This window comes from Athene cunicularia (genome assembly GCF_003259725.1).
Source record: "Athene cunicularia isolate RWA chromosome 18 unlocalized genomic scaffold, athCun1 chr18_part1, whole genome shotgun sequence".
Classification (NCBI taxonomy): Eukaryota; Metazoa; Chordata; class Aves; order Strigiformes; family Strigidae; genus Athene; species Athene cunicularia.
Genome location: NW_020799123.1, coordinates 8,571,639 through 8,598,814, shown reverse-complemented (window position 1 = coordinate 8,598,814; position 27,176 = coordinate 8,571,639). Strand labels below are relative to the sequence as shown.

Genomic DNA, 27,176 nt, shown 5'->3' with positions numbered 1-27,176 from the left:
ATTGTAAAAGAATGACTTCTTATAACATACTTTCACCAAATGGAGAAATGAAGACACCTACCTAAATTATTTAAAACTGATTATATTAAGAGGCTGTCACAAGCTTCTTATGAAAACATAAGCACTTGGCAGCAGCTGGTGTAACATTTCCTCCTTTGTCAATAAAAGTAAGCAAATCTACAATAACATCTTTTGATATGCTATAGAATTTATTAAACTACTCAATCTCAGTGGGGCAAACCATGAAGATGCTTCAGTCGCTTCAGTAAAAAGGAAAGCATAAATAAGAACTTACAGGTTTGATACAACACAAAGAGTAAAGAGAGAATGTCATGTACTTAATTTTTACTTTGAGCCATGTTTAAAAAAACTTTTTTTTTTTAATCATTTAAAAACTTTAGATTTTGATTTAAACATGATTTTACATTTAGGGCTTAATCAGATGACTACTGAAGTAAATACAAAAAATTTTAAAGATTTCAGTGGGTATTGAATGAAGCTCATTCTTACTGCTTACATTCAGTTTATCAACATGCTGTGGAATATACTATAAAAAATAAGAGTATAGCTGAGGGACTTTTTCCAATACTGTCCAAACTGAATGAATAATTATCCTAACCTTTCCAGTACTGAGCAGTATCTCTATTTGCAGAAATAATAATGAATTTTAAATGAGAGAAATGCAGAAAAGACTTTCACATGAGTCGTTTCCTGCAAATATTTTAACTCTGCACTGTTCATGCTGGTTATAAGCCATACTTGAAGTTCTGTTTACGCATTTTGAAATGCTGGCCTAAAATTCAACTCAAGAGTCTCATGGACTCTGATAAGTTTTGGATCAAGTTTTGAACTATTTCTGCACAAACTTTTTTTTTTTTTTTTAATTTCAACTTTCCTACTACTGCACCAGTAACAATTATAAACATGAAATACTCAGTGCTGACAGCTAAAGTTATTTTAGTCACATACCACCTAGCAGTGCTCAGAGTCCGTACAGTTAAAATATGTTTTTCCTTTGGCAGCCTTTTTTTGTGGTTCAGCATCATTTCCCTCCAAGTGTCTTATCAGCATCCAGAAGTTGGTCTCATAAAACAAACAGCAAAACTTTAATTATATTCTTTTCATTATGAGTCAAGGATCTAAATTTTGACCAAGAAATTGCCTTAGTCTCAAATATTGACAAATTTTTACCATATGATCTTAGGAAAACCTTGATGGGAAACCATCTGTAGGCCACCTGAGAGTTCTGGTTTTTAATTTAATAGAGGGAAAGACAGCCCTATCCTGGCTGGGGATTATTGGTTCATTGAGCAACTCCGCTTTTCTCATGTTGTCTCTGAAGATAATAGTCTTCACTTAGACTTCTTTGGCATAGTCTCTACTATGCCTCTTGTCTGATTTTGGAGCTTTTTCACTGCTACAATCTTATTTTACTCCATATAAATACAGGACAGATCACAGGGCCAGACCAAAAGTCACCATGTCACTCAACTGTATCCTAAGCTTCACAGATCAGCTAATAGGAAATGTAATCTTTTTATCTAATGCTCCCACATGTCATATTAAAATATTATATTTCAGTTGTATGACAGAGGCAGAGAGGCTGAGTCTACTGTATAGCACTAGGTGGCAGTAACATATTACACTTCCCAGTGAAATCATCAGCTCACTGTGTCATTAGTCATCTGGGTTGGGAAATGTAAACTAAGTGCAAAATAGAACCACATTTCTTTTCTGAATTTGTTTTGGTCTACAGTCTGAAGTTGATCTAAGCTGACCACAAAACCCATTTCTCATGCTGCATATAGCACACTTCCCTGCAAGGGCAGCTAATTAAGCTCTTTATGCATCTGCCAAGAAAACAAGATATTGTTAATTCAGACACAAGCAAAATCAAACAGCTTTATGCATATCACATTTAGCCAAATCTACCATCATGCAAGTGCACTGAATGTTAGATAAATGTGATTAGTATCAATGGCACGGTGTACAAAAATGTCATTTCAGTTAGTCTTGCATGGAAATTTTTCATCAGGTATAAATTGACGTAACCGTACAAGAGTCTCTGTTCTTATTGTCCAAAACAGATGTGAAACAGTCTGTGAACTGTTAAACACCCGCATGTTTTTGCTGCAGAAGCTTCTGTTAGTAATGTGCTGATACTGAGATGATAGATGATGATGTTCCCTTGAAAGATGTGGAGGCATGATTTAAGAATATCCAAGCCCTCTTGAAAGGTGGATTTTTCCTCTTGCTTTCACCAAAACACCTCTTGTCTGTGGACCAAGCAGACTTCTTTGCTGAAGCAAAGTTTTGACTCATAAGGGCTTGAGTGAGTGAACTTGGATGAACTATCTTGAGATCACCCAAAGCAGGGATGTAGAGTTGACCATGTGCTGTTTATTTCATGATGAAGTCGAAGTGTCTTGTAGGGTTTTTTAGCAGCTGCTCCAGAAAACTTGAGTTTCACTCTTGTTCTGCTGTTGACTGAGTGGATCACTTTATCTTGTGTTCTGTCTTTAAAATGTAAATAATTATATTTAACTGTTTATGAAAGCATGTCAAGATAAACTAATGAAAGCAGGTTTTAATTTCAATTACAACTCACTATTAAGTCATATCCTCTCATTTCATTTCAGCCATAATTAAGATTCTGTCCTGTTCTTTGCACTTCATTACTCTGTGCTCCTTCTGGCAGAACCAATATTTTATGAACAGAACCAGTAAGTGACTTTAATTTTACACTAGTTCCTTTTTTCCTTCTGACTTTTCACAAATAGGGTCCATACAGTGTAAATCTCTTTAGAAACAAACGCTTATACATTTTTACCATGACTTATGTAGTGACATATAATGTTATTTTTATACATATTTGAGAGAGCAAGAGAGAATAATCTAGATCTTTCCAGACCCTGTTCTCCTCAAATGAAAATCTTAGTGCCAGAATACATCTCCTGAGCCAACATTTATTCATGCATAATGAAAGGCTTCTGTCTGAGATATTGGTAATATTATACCTCAGCAAGTCTCACTGAAAAACTGAAAACTGTGATATTTTAGATAATGCTTAAAATTCTTCTTGGTATACTTTTAAGATACTGTGTTTTATTTTTATAAAATCTAAGTGAAATAGCCATAGTCTAATCTTCCTGCTCAGGTTGGTTGATATTTTACTCCATGAAAAGTATTCTGATGTTGAGATTACTTACTGTGAAATGTATTTATTATTCTTTAAGTCTTTAAGGATCAGATTTTTTTTTTCAAATTGCTAACTTCAGCTCCTCTTGAAAACACCCTCACCATGATGGTGCTGTTTCAAACAGCCTATGTAATGAAGCAGAGTAATATTTTTCCTAGTGTGCTAAGGTTTCAGGTTGCTTTGGAATGATCTCACTAAAGGAGAGGTTAGTTCAGGCCAGCACCTCAGTTTAAAAACAGTTTTGCTGAAAAAAGAGTTTGGAAGACTTGGAGAGTAACAAGAGGGCATTTTTCTATGCCAAGTCATGACAATATGCAATAGACCAGTCTTTGCCAAAAGCAGATATTGCTCTGCATTGCAGATTTTTATAATATATTTTTATTTGTTACTTAGAGAAGGAACTTGGTGATTTGATCTTTAAATTCAAAGCTCAGAGGGACTTTGCATTGGGCTTTAAGTATTTAGGTGGTTTTGTTAAACATCTACCTAAATAACATTAAAATGATGGAGTATTAGTGTATTCTTATTTGTTAACAGCTATGGTTTTAATAAATCTTTATTCCTCCTCCCAATATGCAAATTGCCTTTTATATATCTAATTAAACTTATTCCATGTCCTTTCACACTAAATATTGATCTGAGAAAGCTGAGTGTCATGAAATTTCTATGTTGAGAGAACACTGTAACATGGTTTTTGCCCTGGTAAGACAAAACCCACCAACCCTTTTCTAAGAATACAGAATAGCACAGTGGTGTTTATTAGTCTGGTTAGTTCATTGCCAGCTGTGATCAGTGTGAGTGATCTACTGATGTTGCTAAAATGTTTATCCTGTCTACAGGGCTGTGAGATATGGTTGACTGCAATTAGTATTTGTCAGTTCCCAGGAGGTAGGAAACAATATTTTAATCTGTTTCTCTGACTGTGGTGAAGATACTATCAACACATTTACATAATATGAAGCTAGAGAAATAGTATCTTGACTATAGATGCTGTTGTGTAGGGTTAGCATTTACTGGTGGAGATTTGAGTTAAATGAATCGTATTTACAAGCCAATGCAGTGGGGAAGGAGCATGGCCCAGCTCCAGTTCACTGTTCCTGTTGATTTAAAAAAAACCCAAAAAACCAACCAGCTAACAGCCCAAATCTACTCCTACATTTACTTGCTGACCCACTTTTTCTTTCATTACTGGCTTTTTTTTTTTTTTTAATCTTGCATAAGTAGATTTATTACTATGAATAACACCCTCAAAGAGGGTGTCTCTTCCCAAATTTTTTGTATATCCCAATTTGATGTACATCAGGAATGTGTTCTAATGGGGACTTTCAGTGTTCCTTGAAACCATCAATCTTCTGCACAGTAATTAGACCCATATGAAAGATGGTGTAAGAGAAGCACACAAATATTAAGTGACCCTTACAGGGAGTAATAGAATTGAGCAAATAGTGCCATTCATCCTGGCTGAATCTAAAGGCTAGATTTCTAACCCAAAATGGGATTAGCAAAAATTTTTAAGCTTTTAATTGAGCTAGCACTATCCTTTTAAAGATCTGTAAAAGTCCAGACACTTTGAAAGATTTCTGTCATTAAATGTCCACGACCTCAGCAGATTTGTTTTGAGCCTTAATTTTAATAAAACACTTATTTATTTTTTTTATTCTTATATCACAATGAATTATATGCAAATTTGAATGTACATTGTAATCTGCCTTTGTAAATGAAAGCAGTAGCAGCCAATTGCAAGTACAGTGCTGGGGATTTTGCATTTTCTTGATTTGTTTTAGAATGGGCCTCTTTAAAACTGCCTAATGTTTAGCTGTACCATACATCATAAGACTGCAAAACAGAGTGCTCACTAGGGAGGAAAAATATTTTAGGGTGCTGACTTTTGTAGCACTGCAGGGAAAAATCATACTATCTAACAGCTCATTTGTCATTCAGGGTGGATTCTTGCAAAAGGGACAAAATAACTGCAGAAGTTGTAAGATTTCCCGTCTTTGTGCACAATTAGTGTGAGGTTTCACAACCATAATTTTACAAAGAAAGAAGCAAACACTCTTGCTAAATTCAGAGAAAAATCGCCCGTCTGCTCAGTGACTCGAGAGTCTGTATTTCCAGGAACTTTGTTTTATACAACCGTTACCACTAGGTGTCACCAAAAAAACCTGGCAACTCCTCACAGGCGCTGCTACAAGTGGTAAAATAACAGAATGCTTAAAAAGACAATTTGGTCAGTATAAGAGAATAATTTACAGCTCTAATAGGCTGATTGGAAACCTATCTCCTGAGGGGAATTTATTTATAGATTATTCCCCTTTTCTCACTATCGACGATTCACTTCAGTAGGGCAAAATGATACTTTTTTTGGTAATCTCTCCTGTGCATATTGGAAAGTGATTTGGGAAATGTGACAAGTTTCTAGGAACTATTCATTTTGCCCGGTGGGATTGATTTAGAAGAATGTCTAATGCACTGTAAGGATTTAGTGAACATAAGCACTGTAGCAGAAGACAAGTAGGTGAAGTACTAGAAAATCCACGTCTTGGGTTCTGAGCATACCAGAGAGGCTGGTGGGCAGACTCCTCTAGGTGACTGCTGTGTCGCTTTTTGAAAAAAAAACAAAAGAGTGTAGGATGGAGAAGACCTCAGAATTTATGGCTGAGTGGAGATACCAAGAGGTGAAATCATAGAAAACTGGGTATAGCTCCAGATTTGGGATCTGCAAAGATCCAGGTATAAATCACACCTAACAAGGGCAGACTGATGATACAGAACAGCTACTGGAAAACAGAAATCAGTCAAATTTTTCATTTGCTTAAAGAAATACAAAGTATTTGGTGAATCTGGGGAGGAGCAAAAGGAATATTTATGTCAATGTAGGTAGGTTTGGCTAATAATCCAAAACACATTACTAGATAAAAGTTAAAAGACTAAATGGTAATTAAACCATTCTGGTTTTATTAGTAGTAAATGAAAGCACAAAACTTAGTGCTTCCTTGTTCACATGGTGACCAGGAAAAATTCAGAAGATAAAAAGAATTAATTTATTTTGTCATACTGGAAGTGAAGAGGAACTGAAAAGAGACTGGGTAGGTGGAAGGCAAAGCAAAACTCCCACTGTCTTAATGTAGGACTTCACCCTGTGTTTACATGAGGCAGTTGCAGACTGTAATTAATATATCTAAGAGCAAGGTTGACAGCTCATAATTTTGTCGAGTTTCATGATTTGGGGGAGACTTAAAACTTCCAGTTGCCAAATACTACCACTTACTCGGTTTTCAAGCATATTTGCAATCTTCATGGTTTCAAGCTAGAAAGCAGATTTTCTAAGATGCTTACTATCAGATGACAGAAATACATGGTTTGCACACGCACATGTGTGTTTGTGTAAGGACAGTTTTGAAGGTATTGCGTTGAGTTTTCTGATTCATTGAGACAGTGAAACTGCAGGGAAAATTTTCTGTATAATATCTGCACCAGAATTTACCTCTGTGTATGTGAGTGAATGAATTCTCACATAGACCTGAGTGGGGTCCTTCCTAGGAACTGATACTCCCAACTCAGAATTTGCCTCAGTGTTTTCTTCAAGTAACGCCCACATCCTACTGTTTTTCCACAGATAAAAGTATTAGAGCTGTACTTTAGCCTCTGAATTGCATGAATTAGCAAAAGACTTTTTTTTAAACAAATCACTTTTTTTTTTTTTTCAATTTTCTGGTCTTTTTCCAACCCCATGTGAAACATCAGGAAAGTATCAGGAAAAAGGAAACCAAATGCTGATGTGACTTCTCAGATAAAAAAAAAAAAAAATGGTACTGTGACCACATTGCTTCTATTTCCCCAAGCCCCTGATGTTGTAGGCTGCACAGATCAGTAAGCAGTGTGTGCCCAGTGGTGCCCTTGTTTGTTACTCTGTACCTGTGGCCCTTTCCTAATGCTTTGATACGCCTTCCTGGTTCTACTGTGTTTGGGTACCCAGTTTCCTGTAGTCTTTCCTCACTATTAAGCTCTATTTACTGCCCTTTTCCAGGTGCTGCTTTGCCCTCACTTACTTCACATGCATGCCTTTCTGTGCATAGGTATTTTTGTTTTCCTTCCCTTCTGCCACATTTCAGAGTCAGTAAGCTCTGCCAGTTGACTCACCAGACTGCGTGTACAAGGTCATTCTGTAAGACAATGAGGCTGCCAATTTAGCAATATCATTCAGTGGATCAGAACACACTGGCTTTATTTGTCAGCTTCCTCAAGTAATCAGTATCTGCTGTCTTGTCTGCTAACTAAAGATCTTATTTCCTGTGCAGATGTGGTTAGCTCTCTAGGTAACTCTCCTGAAGCAAAAATTAGGATCATAATAACTATACTTATTTCTGTCCTGTGAGGCCCCGTTGGTCTCCCAAACTGTGGCCCTCCAATACAAATGAAACAAAATAGTGTTTGAATATGGCAGACTGGGGTGCCTTTCTTTGAGATTGCTGGCTTCAAGATGGGCCGTTAATCTCTTAAACAGTTTGAAGAGATTAACATTTTTGTACCAGGACTGTGCTGTCCTGTACAGCAGCTCTTCAACACAGGCAGAATCGATCCAGGTCAATGGGGAAAAGAGGCAGGATTCTTCTACAGACTCCGCTGAAAGGGAAGTAACTCTAAGGAGCAAAGCTGGTGTTAAAATTCTGAAACAGTGTGTGTGGGGGACACGACACGGGGGGGACACACACACACGACTTTCCCCTGCTGTTTGTGCCATACAGCTGTGAAAGAAAGAGACAATTACGTGTTTCTGCAGATTTAACACTTTGTCTCTGTTTTGTCCAGAGTACTGGCTGCTTTTCAGCAGTGGAAAAGGCTGTTAGTAGTTGAAAAATACTAGATTTGTTTCACAAAAGGGAAGTAAAAATACTGTTTTCCTTAATTTTCTATGACAACAGGAACATTGTTCCAGTTTCCCCCCCAAACATGAAGATTTATATTCCTTGTTGCTATCCCTCTGCATCTCAATCTAGCTCATTTTATTTTTATAATTAAAAATTGAAAAGTGGGAGGAAAATGAGGTGAGAAAAGCTTAAATATTTTGTATTTGCATCTGAGACTAATGCAATGAATATACTTTTCAGTATGTTTTAAAACTGAGTGAAAAATTCGATTTATTCCACTGCTTATTTATGTACTTTACCACATTACCTTCATTAGTACTTGAAAAAAAATGTTGTTTGTAGGACAGTGTAGGTCATGTAGACAAAAACATAACCTTGCTTGATAAACAGCAACTGGCAGAGAGAAATACAAAGTGAAAGGCTCAGTATTTGTCCTTTTAACCTACCTAAAAGCATGTGACATCAGAATAGCCGCCTACAGTATTTGCAATTTCCTCTAATATCCCCAGTGAACCAGATGAGCTTTGTGGATGCTTGCTTCACTACCAAAAATAGACTGCACTATCCTCGCTCGCTGATGTTTCATTCATTTGATCTCTCTGCTGTAGAAATACTGAAGGCATATTACTGATACTGCCATTCTGAAGAGTTTAAAAAGGCACATTTTTTGTTTTCCTCCTTGTTTGCTACTGTAGGCAATGAACTTCTTATTCCCAAACAAACTAGTGTTTGAACTGGAGCCTCTGTGCAAGTCAAGGGTGAAGCAATGCAGGTTTGTTTGGTTTTTTTTCTTTTTTTTTACCTTCCAAAATACTAGGAGAAAACAGGAAACTGCAAAAGTTGAAGCTGTCTTATCTAGAGAATAATGCTTTAAGGGCTTGGCATTTCCATTAGTGCAACAGTGCTAAACTAATACAGGTTATCAGTTTTAAAAGTCAGAAGATGAAGACAGTATTTACTGGGACTCTAGTAAATATTTTTGTTCTTTGCTCAGATGGCTCAGCAATCCAAAATTGTTGCAATTTCATAATATGTCTCTGCTTAATAAAAAGAGGGACAAATATACTTGAAAAATTGCCCTTTTTAAAGATGGAAATCTGATGAAAAGTTTTATTGTAAAATATAGTGCATATACTTCATAACATGATGTTAAAGAAAATCATACCCTGTTTTCAGAATGCTGCTTAACGCTGACCATAATTTCTTATTCAGTACTGTATTTTCAGTTCAATTTATATTTTTCCCCCTCATTTTTCTTAGTTTCAACTGTTACCAATTCCAAAAGCCATAATTCTTATTCCCACATAAATCCAGATATGTTGTTCCACAGACATATTTTGGGAATGAAAATGAATGCAAAGTTTTATAACACAGTAAAATGCACAAGGACTGACAGACATTAAAATAATGAGTGGGTAGAAGAAGATCCTTGAGAATGGTGTTTGCACTTTACTCTCGAGAGCAGGAAGCATGGCTAAATTGGTAGCTCACTGGGCTAAGGTGTCAGAAGGTCGGATCACACATTAGGATTTGGGCTCATCCCAAATGTTGACACAATATTGACGGGGGAAGGGAAAGGCATGTGACAGTAAAGAGCATTGTATTCACCAGTAAACATTGATTGGAAATATCCATCACTGGACCTGGTAGAGGAAAGTCCACTATAGAATCAACACAAAGATTTCTTAATTTTCTGTTGCTAAATATTGAATTAATATGGTAATAATCACTAGGTCTGGTGAAGAAGACTCTACTTACAAACACCAGATATTCTTTAATATTAATTTGATTTTAATTAAATATGATTGAGTATATATTCCATCTGACAAAAAGAGAGCCTCACCATGCGTAAGGATAACATTTTGTGTTATTTGGCTCAGTGCACTGTCTTTAAAAATACTGTGCCATCATAGTTAAGGTAAAACTAGAGGATCACTGTGGAATGTTTAGATATTCTAAACCTGCATTTCATCTTCTCTCTTTATTACCTCTCAGCCTTGCCCGGTTGAGCCTTTCTCAGCTTTCAAATACAATCTACAGCTGCTGGATGCAACAGGAAATGAACAATAACAACTGGCATCAGTAACTTTTTTCTGAGTGTGCAGCACAGCCTCAGTTTGTCTGCTATTGCTGTCCTTTTCCAGAAGTAGTCATCATGGTTTCACTCAATAATGTATTTATTATGATATTAAGCTTCACTAGCAAAGATGTAGAAAGTCTGCTTTCATTTGATTTAGTTTAAATTTCCCAAATTTCTCACCAAATTCCAAAGCAACAATGCAAGCCTACAACAAGCAAGCTGTCAAAGTATGTATGTACCTGTTTCTAATACAGATCTTGATTATAGGATTTTCATATACTTGTACAGTCATTGTATATCATAGGAATCTAGCTCATTCAAGTTCGTCTGTTAAATAACAGCATTTGGAAAGAAAATAATGCTGCCATCTCAGAAGTATTCTCTGTAATCTCCTGGATTTATTATTATTAAAAATCATGTAATAATTCATTTTAGAAGGGGCATAAGGGATCATCTCATCATCTGGTCCAACCCACAGCCCAGTGCAGCACAAAATTTAAAGTTGGCTCTAATTTCAAGGTCAGATAAATTGCCTAGGGCTTTGTCCAGCTGAGCTTTGACTATCTCCAAAAATGGAGATTTCACCATCTCTCAGAGCAACTTAATTCATTGCTGATAATCATCACTGTGAAAAAAACCTTCTCTTATATTGTCATAAAACATTCCAACCTCTGCTGATCATAAAAATTATGAAGAGCAAAATATTAGTTCTCAAATCATATTTTCACAATAAATTTAGTAGCAAATATACTAAGCATACAGAATTACTAGCCTGAAAGAGAAGACTGGTTAAACATGTACTTGTGAAATGTACTTTTTGAAAGGGAATGATTTATATTATGTGCTGCCTGTAATTGCATTTGGTGATCTGGCAGATATTTCTAGGCCTGTCTTAAAGGCTGAAAGATCTTAAAGGGCCCTCAGATTACTCGTTTATTGTTATTCTCTAGCTTGCTCCAAATGGATTTTAAAGTCCTTTTTCTAAATTACTGACATGCCTGCCTGTCATTGTAGTGAATTAATCAAGCTCATTTTTCAGTGATAATACTCTCAACTTCGTGATTCCTAGAACCACGCCTTAAGTGTTATCAAGGGTCAGTTTATTCCCATGTTACAGAAAAAATTCACTGGAAGGCAATTTATTCTTTCACATACCCACCTCACACTCTGAGACAATAGACCCTTTTAGTGTCAAAGTAATTTCCTGCTGAAGAAATGTTCCTACTGTTTGTTTTTGTTTGAACTGGTGAATAGCATCATATGAGCCTTTCACAGGGTAAATGGGTTGGGCAGGCAATTTTGGCTTCTTGTGGGATCATGCTCTCCACTCAGATGTACAAATCAATTATATGACTTCCATGCTGAGAAAACACATTACCTTTTAAAATGAATAGCAGCAGCCTGGTCTTAATAAAAATGTTTAAAACCCACTCTTAAACCATAACTTCAAGTTGCAGCTGAGTATGAAACATCTATTACAGTCAATTACACACAATTTGCTTTGGAAGATCTGTATATGCACTAGGAATATTAAAAGCCAAAAAACCCTCAACTCTAGGTGAAATATGGAAAGACTTAAAACTTTTCAAAATGTGCTTAGGCAGAAATGCGGTGAGCCTTGTAACTTAACAGCAGGCATCTATTTAAAGTATGTACAGCACATAGGTAACCCTTGGGTTTACATATTGTAGAATAACAGCTACAATCCAAAACTTGTCATTCTAGGAACAATACAATCTATTAAAATGATTCATTCTCAGGAGTTTCTTCCATAGATGAAGAATAAAAAGATAATTAAGCTTGGGGAAAAAAAAAAAAGACTTTTTCAGTGTCACAAAGTCCATAATAGACCCTATTCTGCCTCCAGAGATGAAACAGGCCTTAGAAAAATCTAAAAATCTGCATGAAATCTAGTGAGGACAAACAAAGACAAACTCACTTAAATCTTAATGTTACAGGTACTCGTGCTTAAACTGTAGGAACAGCTTTCAGTTTAACTAGTTGCACAGCTGGGATGCAGGAAATTTTTCACAAGGATAAAATTATATACCTATAGTCAAGGCCTTCAACATAATTGCTTATTATGGCACGTTCCACTAAAACACTTAGTCACAGGATGCAGTTCTTCTTTGGAAATGAAGGTTTCCAGTGGAGAGTTGTTCCCATTTACAATGTTCCTGTCTCACAGCATGACTCCAGGATATTTTCATAATTCAGATTCCAGATGAGAATAATCATTTATGGTCAAGTTCTCAAATAACAGGGAATATTGAACTAACAGAGAAAGATGACATTCTCTTTATGTGTGCATATGTGTTCATATGTAAACCTAATTAATATGTTAATTGGCAGCTCTAGAGAATTAGTAGGTTGCTTAAACACCAGCTTTATTTACCTTATTGGTCAGGTTTCCTCCTAATTCTGCAGTTATAAGACAGTGGCATGAAAAAAAATTCAGCAAAACTCATCTTGATATAGAGATATGTTCTTGTTATTGCTCCACAAAAATTATTTATCTTCCATATAATCTATCTAGATTTATAACCACTTACCTCCTGTTGTAACCTTCCTTTCTGTTTTTCTACAGAAGCTTTCAGTGTCTTTTAACCTTAAGAGTTGAGTGAAAAACAAAGTTTTCTGTCTGAAAGTCCAGTAGTCTCCTCTGATCAGACGACTACAGTGGGGTAGTAAATTTGGTTATGAACTAACCTGTCTAGAGGAAGGCACATCTGTGCTCAGGAAGAGATTACTCTCAGCTAAATGTGATTTAAATCCCATTAGATCCCATTTGAAAATATTCTTTATACACAGAAAACTAACATAATGGAAAGCAAAAGTGTTGATGGTAAGATACATTGTCTACTAGTGTGCATTAATATCAGAAGTCTATCCCTGTATCTTCCCACATTTTTGCTCCACTAAATTATAAAAACAGCCAATGACCTGCTTGAGAAATGAAGTACCAACCAGATGTTTCCTGAGCAAAGACAACTTGTGTTTCCCTTCACACATCATCTTCTGAGAGGCAGCACTACAGTGATTGCATATCTGACATCATTCACCATGTTGACTTTGGGTTACTCAGAATCTTTCCTTTCCTTTACCTTCCAACTCAAATACAGTAGTTTTACAGAGAGATCACATGGGAAGAATGGTTGAATGACTAGAACATAATGTGGAAGAATGGTTTATATTCACTTTCTTACATCACTTCTTATGGAAACAGGGGATGGGTGACCAGTCATCCCCCAAAAGAACCACTGCTTTACATGAAGAACAACATGCAAAAATACTGGTTTTGTGAGAGCTGATAATTTAAAAACAAAAGTTCTATATGAGAATTTATGGAAAGTCTGATTATTGTGCTTTGGATCAGATGCTTGTTTATTGCCAGAAACGACAACATTTTTCTAGTTCTATCTGGCTACTAGGAAAAATTCATTAGTCTTTATTAATCTGTAGAGTGAGATACCTACTGGTCTGTTAATGGGGGTGGGATATAGAAGAGAGGCTCAAATCATCATCGAAGAGAAATGTTTCATTATTTTTATTCAAACAACCCTATGTTTACAATAAATCACTCCAAAAGAACAAACTTTGAGCTCCATTTTTAGACAAGCTGGTAGAAAGAGAAAGCTAACTTTCAGGTACTACATTAATGAGGAAGGGGGTGTTCCATTTGTTTTAACCCTGTGCACCAGAACCCATAATGAATACTCTCTTACAACTTTCACATCAGGTAAATTTCTGTTCAAACTATCCAGAAAAGGTCACATGATGCATGTATAATTTATACAAGATCAATATTTAACCAGTTATGAATAAAGCTCTAAAATGCTTTAGGAATGTCTTTACATCCAAAGACTGAAAAATACCAACACTTTCTTTCTGGTCGTAATCTCCCATTTAGACAAGAAGCCACATCACACAAACCTAGAACTGCTTTTTCTTCCCTAGAAATACAAGATAGGTGTAGTAACACGTACTTAAATAAACTGAAGTGTCATTGCATACTTATGTCCCTACGAAAGCATCATCGGTTAGTTGCTTGCAAATAGAGGAAAAGCTGCTTTCAGTAGCTACTGTTTAATCAAAAGTGGTTTAGTCTGGCAGGTTGTGTACAGCACAAGAAACAGCCTGTGCAATGGTTTTATTAAGGATGCATGAGCAAATGCCCTGTATTCTATACACTTGGTGTGGGGTCTGTAGAAAATCAAGTTTTCAGCAAGGCTGACAGTGGAGCCATTCAGCTGCTTGAAGGCTGTCTTGAATGTTTCAGCCCACTGCAGACAAATGTATAGTATCTCTTGATGACAAATAACGAAAATTACAAAGATGCAATCATGAATTTATGAATACAAAATGCTTTCACTCTTTCTCCTGCTTTCATTTCATTAAAGACTAAACAAAATTACAGATTGGTTGGAGGAAAAGGGTGGAAAAAAATTACCTCATCTGTACATGATTCATCTCTGCACGTACTCAGCTCACTAGGTACACATTTCTTGTAAACTCTGAAAGTAAGTCTGAAGGTAGGTTTACAATTACAAATAGGTTGTGTACTACTGTGGTACAGAGATCAGTTTTGTTCAGAAGGAATTGGAAATCAATTAGTTTGCATCATTGTTCCAGGAAGATTCATCCTCACCTAGTCCCCTTTTAAAATTCTGTTGTATCAAGATGAGAATACTTTGTTTCACTTTTCTATCTTCCTTTTGAACAATCTACCTGGTCCCACCTTTGCTGTTTTGCTTCAGGACATAACTTGTGTCCAGAACCTGTTGTTCAAAAGCAACTCAGGTATTCCTGTGATTGCTTATGACATTTTAATTCCTACATACTTAGCACACTGATAAAATGCTTTCTGAATTCTCAAGGCAATTTTTTTAAAACACAGCCAAAAAAAGAAATTTGAGACTTGATATACTTGGGTAAAACACCATCATATTCTTGGTATGATGGACATAATTCATTTTCAGTACACATAAATAAAAATTTGGCTCCAGTTCCAGCAAACGCATGTGTATAAAAATTACTGAAAGTTAAAGCAACTTATGTTTTAGAACTATTCTCTCTCGATGTCTGTTCTTCATCTGCTGGAAAAAAATGTGACAGCTAAATTTAAAATGTATTGAGAGTTGTCTAGCACTGCAATGTTCAATTCAGTAATGGTGTCCAAGTCAAAAGACACTTGAAAAATGCCTAAACTGCTGGCAACAAGATCTTCAGAACACATGGAATCCTACTTAGTTATGAATCCAAGTTATTCTTTCAAAAGCCTTTAAATATAAACCAGCCTATGATATCAGTCTGGTTTGTGACCTGCCCAGCATGGACACTCTTATACATGAGAGAGAGAACAAGAGCACTGCATGGATAGAATAATGATTTATTGGAAACAAATATTTACACAAAGTATAAAGGCAATCAGTTCAACCATTTCTTTTCTAACAAGACAAAGCTACCCCATTACAAGATTTTCTCAGTAACGGGGCCAGATTTAGTAACAATGCAGAATATTTTAAATCCCTGAGATTGAGGCCCTCTCACCTTATATGCACTCCATCCTCCCCCTCCACCCTGCCTCCTGCAAAGGTGCTGGAAATGTAATTTCCTGCTCAGTTGTGCTTTTAGTGGATTACCATCCAAAATTAGTTTCATTCTTTACATCAGCATGAAATTTTAAAATGCAAGCAAGCACAAGTTTCACATCAAGTTCATTCACATTCAGTTGCAGGCATCCAGTTTAAAATTACTTCCAATTTGAAGTTGGTATCCAAGATGCTTTATTGTCAAGGCTACTGACTCTCATAACTTGTTCCCCTTAAATCAGGCATGGAAGTCTACTCCTTTTTTTCCAGCTGGATACAGCTAATGGCTTTTACTTCTTGTACGGGGGTATTGAGATGTGAATGCAAGGCTTTAGGCACAAGTCCTTTTGTATCTGGACTTAAAGCCATCACAAGGAAGCTTGGTAACAGAGTTCCAGTTCCCACTGCAGACTTCTAGTAGTTTACCTATATGCCCTCAGCATTTTTAGGTTTAGAGCAGGCATACAGTTTAAGAATTACATAGGTGGGTAGCAAAAGTGTTTCCTCCTAAGCAATGCAAGTTCCATTATTTAATTCCAGTAGGAAGCCACCCTGCAAGGCCACAAAGGCAGATCTAGGCATAACACATGCAGAGAATTTTCAGTCCATTTTTCAGACATTTTTCTTAGCAAGGTTGTTGTCTCTTGTCTGAGGAATGTAATATTTCAATCAAAAGAACTCCTCCAGCTAACACATGATAACAGCATAAGCAAAGCATGGGGGACAAGGCTAAACTTAAGTACTTTCAAAAGGATGCAGCTGACGTTAGTGTTAGCTTGCCAGTGGCTAGCTCTTCAGTTCAAGACGGAAACAAAGACCTAATAAAATTCAAGGCATAAACCAACTAAAATAAAATTCTTTCCAATATTAGAGGTAGATTTTATCCAGTGTAATATATAATAGCCAACCCTGTAAGTGCAGAACTCTAGGAATTAAACAATTCAGATCATCTTTGACCTATATGCTCTTAGAATAATTACGGCAAGCTTTTTGCATATCCTTCAAGAAGGCAGGCACACCACTCTGTAAAGAGAAAAGTGCAAAAGTCATTCTTGCATACTGTAATCAAGAAAAAATATAAGCAAGATGAGAATTCTCACTATATAGATCAAGGCCTTCAAAGAAATACAGGACAATTCTAAAATCTTGTACAAAACAGTAGAGCATTCCATTAATCCTCCATGAACAGACTGCTTTATTGAAGTTTGCTTGTGTTAAGGCTATTCACATGCTCTGAAACATGGATTTGTTGTTTTTGTTGCACAAATGTACCTGCCTGGTTAGCTAACCAAAGGAATTTGGTAGGAATAAAAAAAAAAAATTAAGACAAGTGCCATGAGAGCAGACAACAGTGAGACTCTAAAAATGGGTCTACATATGAGCTAGAAAGGTCAATACATCCATTTCACAAAAAAATAATTCTACACAACATGCAGAAGACAGGTATGGATGCAGTGAATACATTGTTTGAAACAGATTAGCCAAAGACAATTGCGCTGTCAACCTTTACTTACCTTGGCAGCCCAATTGACCAGCCATGATGGAATCATGCCGCCAGGATTATCAAAATAGTACATATAGACTAGAGATGAGAGAGAAGTTACCAGAAAGTTATCCAGCCACAGTCTAGTAGCTCTAACAAATATGACAAAAGCTGTCAGCGTGCATGACTGAAGCACCAAGTACAACAGTTCTGCTCTAAATTCTTCACAAAAAAGTCCACTTGCACTGAAGTGGAATGTGAAGTAAGTATAGCCATTGCCAGTTAACGTCTGGGAAGCTGAGTGCATCATAACATTCATTTAGACTATTGCAAACTATTTTAGGCAGCCTGTCTTATAAAATGAAGTTGTCTTTAAAGGGCTAATCTCAGACAGGAGTCAATCTCTAGGCAAACCCTTTAATCTATAAATCTATCAAACATAACACTTGTATCACTGCTGAGTTAACCAGGTTGCTGCTAGTATCAGACTACCCAGCCGAACTGGCTGGCAGGAAAAGACAAGCGAGCTGTGGGGAGTGGGAAGATAGTGGCCAGAATGAAGTGGTCAGTAGTCTATTCTTAACTACACAGCCCATCTGTTCAGTAAAAAATTCCTAACAGTAGCACCCTGCACCAGATGTTTCCAAAAGTTCCATTCATTTTCAGTAATTCAGTAATATTTTCAGTATTCCTACTGCTCAGTACATTCACTTTATAGTAACTGTTTTTAGTAAAATTTCCAGTTTCCCTCTTTGTGCCTTTTGCTAATACATACATTCTTTGGCTACATGACTCGTGATCGCACCTTCTTGACCTCTTACCTTTAGATCCAGTCTTGCCATCGCTTTCAATTGCCAGACTTTGTTTATAGCTTTTAACTCTGATAATACCAGGCTTTTCAGGGCACTGAGGAACTGACACACTTTGAGCTAACACAACCCAGATCTTCCGCCCATCAACATCCATCTCTCGGCATTCACGAATATAGACATACTGTATTCCAAGTTGAGGAGGCACGTCAAAACACTGTCAGTTTGACTTATGATGAATTGACAAGTGAATTCCATTACAAATACCAGCCCCTTCAAGTTAGTTCTTACACTTCTACAGGATTCAACCCTGCAGAGTAATAATTCAGCTATGTGAGCTTCAGTTGTGTGTGGGAAAAGGCACCCACACTCTTCTTCATGCTATACATATTCATGTAATATGAGGACTGCGAGACTTTAAACCAAGTGCAGCAGAGCAGTACAATCAGCAGGTTGCTGGCATCCATGGATGACCAGGTGACAAAAACCGCAAAAGGAACAAAAAGCTGGAAAGGATACATCTCTGTTTGAGAGAGGAAAAGGGTACTTCACTTCCCAGTAGATTACTTTTTCACCATCATATATTTTCTCATACAGTTCTGCAGTTGAAAAAGGAAGATTGTTAGATATTTTTAATTTCTACTGCAACAGAACCATACACAGCTTCAAGAACTGCTCAGGATCTCTGACATGAACACATTTTACATGCAAACCTTATGTCAAAATTGATACATATGTAAAGTTGCAGCAGTAGAAGACATTAAAAAAAGTCCCGTAGCAGGGTTGTTGAGGAACCAAATACACAAGAATAGGCCTGTTTTTCTGCTGCTGTTGAATTCATTGATGGAAAAAAACCCACAAAACCAAATAACCCAACCCACAAAACCCTCCCCAAAAGAACAATTCTGGGGGGAGGCAGAGTCAAATTCCTTTTCAGACAGTTAGCTCATTCAAACCCTTTCCATCTCTAAGCTTTTTCCTCACCTATGCACATTCTATATAATTCTAGGACACAAGTATAGTATGCTTTCTCACAAGCATGTCATTATCCTTATAAATGATTCCAAGCTAACATGGAACTGAGACAGGTACTGGTTTTTAATACCTGAAGAGGTCTTACATAAGGGATTAATGAAGTTTGGAAAAGCTATTAGGAATTTCACAGCAGTATATACAGGCAACAGTGAACAAGAAGCTTGAGCATTTTATGAGCCTTCATTACATCACCTTCAGTCTGTCTGGAAACTCAATCAGAAGGCAGCTGAATAGGAAAAAATAATCTAAGAAAATAGTCCCTAAAACATGGCAGTCAGTCAGGTAATAGCATGGCATAAAGGAGAAACACTAATTCAAATTAAACTACATAACTGAGTTTGAAAAACTGTATACTGTACAGCTTCTTCCCTTGAGGCAGTAACTGCCATTGTCAGGGTAATGGACCTGAGAAGCCATGGGGCTGAGCCAGGGTAAATTCCTGTTTGCTCAGGGACTGGTTATTCCATGGGTGCAGATAAAAAGGGTGAGATCCGGAAAGGTGGCTCACATTAACAGTCAGCATAGTCTTTTTCTCCTTTAGAGCAGACTTCTGCCTAGAGGTGCTATATATCCTTCAGAGCTAATGCACACAGTCTGCCATATCCCTTTCAGCAGTTTTGAAAATAAGGCTAGAACAGACTGATAATCTCATTGCTAAGGCAAGAAGAGTGACACAGATGGGAGATTCTTTCCTTATATGACATGTCCCTACTAGGCTTCTGTTAGTATGTCCTGCAAGTCAGCTGTCAGGCATGAAAACAGTTTCTCTTCTCCAGGTTGGAGCAGTATTGGATGCACAATAATCGCAGTGTTGTAATAAGCTCCAGCATTATGCTATCCACCAGAGGTCACTGGAGGATTGGTTTATTAGCTTAGCTTTCATTTCCAACTGCAGCTTTCCCTTTTCAAATGGATTAAGACACTATATTAAAGATCTCAATGCAATTGTCAGCTGCTAACTCATCTATCTACCTCTGTATCTTTGCTAACACAGAAAAAACCCGCACAATAGGTAAGTTGTGTCCTACCTGTATTCACTTTAGTCCATCAATACTAGTGGACAGCTTCTGATCAAAGCAGGATGCAGTGCATTTTAAGCAATAAACAGATTTTACTTAGCATTACAACAGATCACAAGTCCATTTTATTCACAATAGGCATATTTGCTGCTTTAGCAGTCAGTTATTACTGTTACATTGTTAGGAAGTGTGATCTCAATCAGGATGGTGTTGCAATCAGAAACAGCAAATTCCAATATTTTTGGACCGTTTTGCATCACACCACAGAAGCATATTGTATCTCAGTCACTACTCTACAGTTTAGTCACAGTTTCCCTGAGGCCAGACCAGGGATGTGCCCATCTTGTAGCTATCCAGGAGCGTGCTCTGGAAATAGCCAGGGTACCAACAGCAATGCAATGACAGCAGCAGACTGATACCAAGAGTTCTGAGGCCTCAGGCAACCCTTGGCAAGAAGAGATCAAAGCACGACCCTCAAGTACTCCCAGGAATCCTGTCCATATCTGCCTCCAGTCAGGCCTTCATAAAGGGTTCTGCTGAACAGAACTAGAGATTAGTTCCTCTTATGCTTAGTGCAGGAGCTGTTACCTTTTCAGCTAAAAAGACAGCTACTTCTAATCTGGTCACGTTTTTATTTCAATGTCAGCCAGCAGTTTCACAGAGAGCTCTTCTTTGGACTGCCATTATTGCATGGCCGTAAGAGCAACAAGGAATGCAAACAGTGAAACGAAGAGCAAGAAGGCTCTGAATGGAAGTTTTCTGTTTTTTCTGCCCAAATGTGAAAGGAGAAAAGAACAAGCTTATATTGTTTATATTGAAAATGTTGGCTAGCCCTATCTCATCATATGCACAGTTCTAAAGAGTGGGTGCACTTGTGTCAATTTTTAAGCCAAAAGGAAAACATTAACATTATGTTTATGCCTTTCAAGAGTTAACTTCTGTGAAATGCTGGACCTGAAGTACCAGCACAAGTATAATTTCACAGATGAACATATCATGGTCAGCAAGGATATAAACACCAGCTCTGCAACGTTATCTAGTTTTTAGTTTAAGGGTGTAGCTTCCCCCAACTACTTCCTTTCATTTCTCTAAGAAGGCATTAAAAAAAAAAAAAAAAGTGTTTAAGAAGGATTCAGTTCTCCTAAATGCACTCAAATCAAAGACCACTGAAGCAACTCGAGATAACATAGTATTTTTACATCCAATATGATAATGTTGAGTTCCATTCCAGCTCTTTTTGTTTCATTAATTGTAAAGTGTCCTTTGCTACAAGAAAGCTATTGCCTCTTTTGACAAATAACACTTACTAATGAAGACATAGCTTCTTAAGCTTGGCCAAGTACTGACAAGAGTCAAATATATGGTTCTCTGTATCGCTACAGCCAAAGGCATTACCAGTAATCATTCACCATAGAGCTGTCCTAGACTTAACAAGCAGAACATTTAACAATTCTTTGGTTTTTAACACTGTTCTTTGTTCAGCAGCACACTTTGATCATGTTTCAGTTTTGTTGACCTGAACTGATTTTAAGCACAGGCTTAAAAAGGAAAGGTTCCCCATCTTTAAAATAAATGGATTACTGGACACCTACATCAGCTGAATCCTTCCCTTGTCACTGCTGACTTCGGATGTTTTAACATCATATGGATATCCAGGTTCAACTCCCTTTTTCAAAGACAACATTAAATAAACACAACTTAATTAGTTATTCCTTTCTCTGTAAAAGCCCAAAGTCATCAACTATTCTCTTAATACACCCATTTATGATCGTAAAAGGTGCCAAGAACAACCAATGCTTTCAGGAAGAGACATTCCATCATGCATCAAACTGGTACAAGCCAGAGGAAAATTTTTGACGAGAGCAATCAACCACTGGAATAACTTCTGCAGGGAAGTGGTGGATTCCCCAGTGTTAGACACTTCTAAGATTCAGCTGGACAGGGGCTGGGCCACCATGTCTAGACCGTGCTTTTGCCGAGAAAGGTTGGACCAGATGATCCTTGAGGTCCCTTCCAACCTGGTATTCTACGATTGCACTGCTTGACTGCAATGTGTGAAGATACATAAAAGCTACCATCTCCACTTCTCCCCAGAACATCTACTAAAATTTAACTGAGAAATTACAACAACTAGAAGCCACAAGGTGGTCCAGCATAACAAGTGATGCCAATTATATGCTTTAACCAACATGGAAAGAATTAATTTTAGAAGAAGGCTATATGGTGATGAAATATTAGTTGTTCCACGGCAGTGCTTATTTGTATATTTACAGAGTGCAACCGTATCCCAAAAGATACTTAAGTCTAGCCCAAAGTCTTCGGGTGTAGCAACTTTAAAATACCTTTGAAGAAAGTTTTAGTGGGAAGAGTCGATGCGGACATAAAGCTTGCTTTTGAACTGTCTAGATGAGCTTACCTTTAACATACTGATCCCATTGTTTTCTGAAATTTAAGTCCATATAGACATCCACACATAATTTTGGGGGACAGTCAGCAAGACCACCGAAGATTTTATATTCATAAAGTCCTGATTGCTGTGGAAACAGAATGGGAAGAGGAAAAAATCACACAGGAAAGGGAAGTACTCAGCATCAGGGAGAACAGCTGAAGGAAGTTAGGTGGGGCACATACTACAAATGTGCTCAAGAGCTGCGAAAGCAAATGTTCAAAAAACAATGCAAGATTCAGTCTTTAACCTCTCGACTTTTTGATCTATTCATGAAAGTTTAAATCCAGACAGGCTGACCTGCCCTGCACAATGGTTGTTCCTTCCCTTACACCCGTACTCTTTTGCTTCATAAGTAGTTCCAAAGGGAGCATGTTTCTTCACACACACATGCCCCTTTTCATCTCCAGTGGTCAGTGTGGACTAAATCCTGGCCACACTGAAGCTTACCAAAGCATTAAATTCTTGTGACAAGGTCTCCAGACCCTATATAACATGATTATGAACCTCAGCCATTTCCAAGAGGTGCACAACCTGAAATAAGCTTTCCAGAAAATTAAGTATGCTTATACTTCAGGCTGTGATACAAGATCGCTTTACAACACGATACAATACAGTGCACTATTACACCTACCTTGACTATTTATCAGGCATTTTCTTACTGAAAGCTGTCTGTACTGAAGGGGTGGGGTGCAGGATATCTCCGGTGTTAATGCTGTTAATGTCACTCTCAACATACGGAAAGTCCATCTGTACCTATCGAGCTATGTTTGTACTATTGTTAGTAGCCATTCAGGACTAAATTAAAACAATGAATACATTTCAAATATACAGTGTAGGAGTTAAATTAAGCATTCCCAAGGAAAGAGAGGGAAGGACTATATAATATTCTGTTAGTAAATGGTTGATTTTTCTTCTTCCCCTCCCCTTCACAAATCAACCCTAGAAGACAAAGATTTGATGTACCAGAAGATAATAATGGGACCAAGAATCTTAAGCTACCCATCTTCACCGTGGCTTCACTGAAGCATCAATCACTAGCATCAAACCTGAACTGTACAGCTCCATGCACTCATATCATCTTTGTAAAAGGCATCAGCATTTTTATTTTCACAAGGAAAGCTAATTTTGAAAATATCACATCTGAAATGCGAGACCCAACAGCATATGCCAAAGCACAACATTGGTACTTCAAAAAATAGTTGGTTTAGCTCAAGCACTATTTCGTTCCAGGTCACCAGTCAGATATGCTATGTGGCTTCTCTTGCATGTATGTATATTTACATGAAGTGTCACATAAGGCAGGAGAACAGCAAGCCACAGTTCTCCTCACTCTTCTAGTCATTCAGAAAAAAAGTCTTACTTTGCCACGTCATGGGGCTGCTCTTCCACTGAAGAACAGAATCTTTGTATTCTTTTCCTGGACTTTAATTACAACTGCATCTTGAGAGGTAACAAACCAAGCTCACCCAAAACTTTCATTCTGCAGTCAACATGCAAAGCTAGCTGTTCATCAGCACACTCAGCATTTCTTTGCATCCTTTAGCTTCCTCTTAATCTGTTTGATAGAAGGAAGCCATCTGGTAATTTTCTCATTTAAGCTATCAGAGCCTGCCTCAAAAACTTTGCATAGAATTGTGTGCTTTGTACCACAGTGAGGACAGACTACAGTTTCACACTTCCAGAGTAAAAACTTTAGGAGCACAATCTACTACATTTATTGCTTCTTTCTACAGCTTTTATGTTCCACCCAACAGGCAGCTGGAAGTGCCTGTAATACTTTCTACTTGAGGGTTATCAAGAGAGATGCATACAATATAGGTCTTTAAAGCATTTTTGCTATAGATAGAACCTCCATCAGAGGCTAAAATAGAGCTGTAGTGATGTCATTTACTGTCACATAATTCAGAAGCCACTAAATACAGAGTGCAAATGCTGCCCTACCTAATTTCCTGATTTAACATATGGGATTCTACCTTATATTCAAAGGTAGGCTCCCAACTGCTCTGCAACATCAGCTCAGTTATTCTTACATCTGTAGCCTTCAAGTTCTTATACTGTAGCTCAAGACAAATCAAGAAATTAGGCTGTTCTTCTCTAACAATCCATTTGTTCCACTGCTACACAAATCATGACATACATCATTAAATATCTTCTACTTTAAAAGGTAGTATTTTGATGATCATATGAAATAACAAATCATGATCTGAAAAGTGAACAGTATATCTTGTAGGAGGTAAGATAGACAAAGACATTCAATAAAAATAGGATTTACCATTAAAAAGTCAAAACAAGAGTGAAATGTTTCAGGTTTTCAGAAGCCTATCAGCAGGAGAGTCTATCAGCGGGTTGGAACAGAGCACAGAGCTGGAAAGCCTGGGAGATGTATTTGTGTAGCCGGCAGAGAAGGTGGAAAGAGAAGGCAACAGGAAGTGTAATTGCTGCCTCCAGTTTCCTGGACTACCACTGCTACAGTGAACTTGCAGTTCAATAAGTGTTAAAAGCCAATTTTTCCAGTAACAACTTTAAGCAAAGACCCTCCTCCTAGACTTGGTTCTTCTTCTCATGTGGTAATTTGAAGCAACTGAAAGACAAAACAAACAAGAGACTCATTTCCCAGCAGAATCATAAGACTGGACTCAAGAAGGTCCCTTAAATCCTACCTAGTCCATCTATCTAGCCTAAATTTGGGTCAATGTACAATATATAAAAAAAAAAAAAAGAAAAAAAAAAAAGGACACCTCTAAATGCTTTTAGTCAGCTCACTAGTTCCATATATAAGCATGAGAAGGAGAAGCCTGAGCTACTTGCCGGCCAACCAGCTTCAAATTATACAATAGCAGCAAAGCCACAGCAACACAGGCTGCCCTGATCCAAGTCTCATGGACACCTGGTCCCACTTGTTTGGTTAAATCCAGCCTTCAACTTCCCAAAGTTACTTACTCGGTTCACTGGGTGATGCATTTACAGGTCCAGACCTGGAGTTTCTATTTCACCCACTCCAGAAGCAATGCTCCTAGCACCCTCCATTTCATCAGCATACCCAATTCCTGCAGAGATAGCTGGCAGACACCACAGGCGTGCCTTTGCCCTGTACACTCAACGATAAGCTTGTCTTGCTATTGCCAGTTACCATGTCCGTGCTGTAAATATTTACCACCAAAAAATTCCGAGGTGTATGAAGTGACTTTTTTTTAAAAAAGAATTTCCCTACTATGTCTTGCCTTTCACACAGATCTATACATTTGCTTTATTTGTTATTTTTTCCTAACATGACCATGCCTAAAATATTTTTTCAGGACACAAATCCAGAATTTCCATGCAAAGCACAGCATGAAGTCCAGCTTTATAAGGAGCTGAGAGGTAACTATGATCACAGAGCTAAAGAAATAGGGTATTTATATGGATTCAAAAGTAATTATTTAAATAATAAATTACTGTGATTTATGAATTAATAAACACTCACTACACTAATTACTCACAAGTCAGTTTTGGAAGCCTAAAGTTTTGAACTTCTTTTAAGAAGTAAGTCCCCGCTAAAAGGGGGGAATTTCATTCTAACCTGTCATGGTTTAGGCCCAGACGGCAACTTGGCACCACGCAGCTGCTCGCTCACTCCTCCCTGCCCAGTGGGATGGGGAGAAGAATCGGGAAAAAAGTAAAACTCATGGGTTAAGGTTTAGTTTAATAACTAAACTAAAATATGATAATAATAAATAATAATTGTAATGAAAAGGGATATAACAAAAAGAGGGAGAAGTAAAACTGGAGAAAAAAATCCCAAGAGATGAAAAACACAATTGCTCAGCACCTGCTGACTGATACCCTGCCAGTCCCTGGGCAGTGATCCACCCCTCCCGGCCAATCCCCCAGCTTCTGTACTGAGCGTGACGCTCCATGGTATGGAATAGCCCTTTGGCTAGTGCGGGTCAGCTCTCTGGCCATGCTCCCTCCCAGCTTCTTGTGCACCTGCTTGCTGGCAATAGTACAGAAACTGGAAAAAAATCCTTAACTTAGGATAAAAGCTACTTATCGACAGCTAAAACATCAGTGTGTTACCAGCATTACTCCCACACTAAATCCAAAATACACCGTACCACCTTCTAAAAGAAAACTAACTCTATCCCAGACAAAACCAAGACACAACCTTTTCTGAACTACCTCCTGATTTTAGAGGGAGAAAGGTGGAAAATCAGTTTGAAGGGAGTTTTGGAGAGAGGGAGAGGCAGGGAGGCAGGAGCCTGCACATCAGGAGGATGCTCGAACGTGGAAGTGCGCGGGAGCCGGCAGGCGGGGACTGGTCTCTCCTTGGCCACAGGCACCCCTCAGAGGGGGCTCGGGGGGGGTGTAGGACACGCGGAGCAGACACCCCGTGAGACCCCCGACTGCTCCTGTCGCCGAGGGCACCCTCCACCCGGAATTTCTCCGGCCGCCAGCTGCTAACAAGCGTTCAGAGCCTCAGCGTGTGCCGGTTCGCCCGCAGTCTGCCCAGCGCGGCAGAGCAGCTTTCTCCATCAGCAGTTAATAGCATTACCCTGAAAGCGGCTTTCGGGGAGCCCGGAGAAACTGAGCCGCGGCCGGTAGCGCCAGGACGGGCAGCAGACCCCGGCCTGACCTGGGCGGGGACCCGCCGGCGCTCCCCT

At 38.0% G+C, this 27,176-nt stretch overlaps 1 protein-coding gene across 1 annotated transcript; it reads right to left on the bottom strand.

The window, feature by feature from the left end:
• Positions 1-15,523: 15,523 nt before the first annotated feature.
• Positions 15,524-25,201, bottom strand: PCTP (phosphatidylcholine transfer protein). Its single transcript, XM_026861166.1, has 6 exons — positions 24,809-25,201; positions 22,504-22,621; positions 18,553-18,632; positions 18,046-18,217; positions 17,256-17,323; positions 15,524-16,764 (listed from the first exon to the last, which is right to left on the bottom strand). The coding sequence occupies exons 1-6, from the start codon at positions 24,809-24,811 to the stop codon at positions 16,699-16,701; spliced, it is 507 nt and encodes a 168-aa protein (XP_026716967.1). The 5' UTR covers positions 24,812-25,201; the 3' UTR covers positions 15,524-16,698.
• Positions 25,202-27,176: the final 1,975 nt, after the last annotated feature.

Coding starts and splice junctions, on each gene's coding strand:
- PCTP (XM_026861166.1), bottom strand. Junction 18,218..18,552: donor TTCCTCTCTCAAACAGAGAT/GTATCCTTTCCA, acceptor CTTGGAATACAG/TATGTCTATATTCGTGAATG. Junction 16,765..17,255: donor TGGTCAATTGGGCTGCCAAG/GTAAGTAAAGGT, acceptor TTCTCTTTACAG/AGTGGTGTGCCTGCCTTCTT.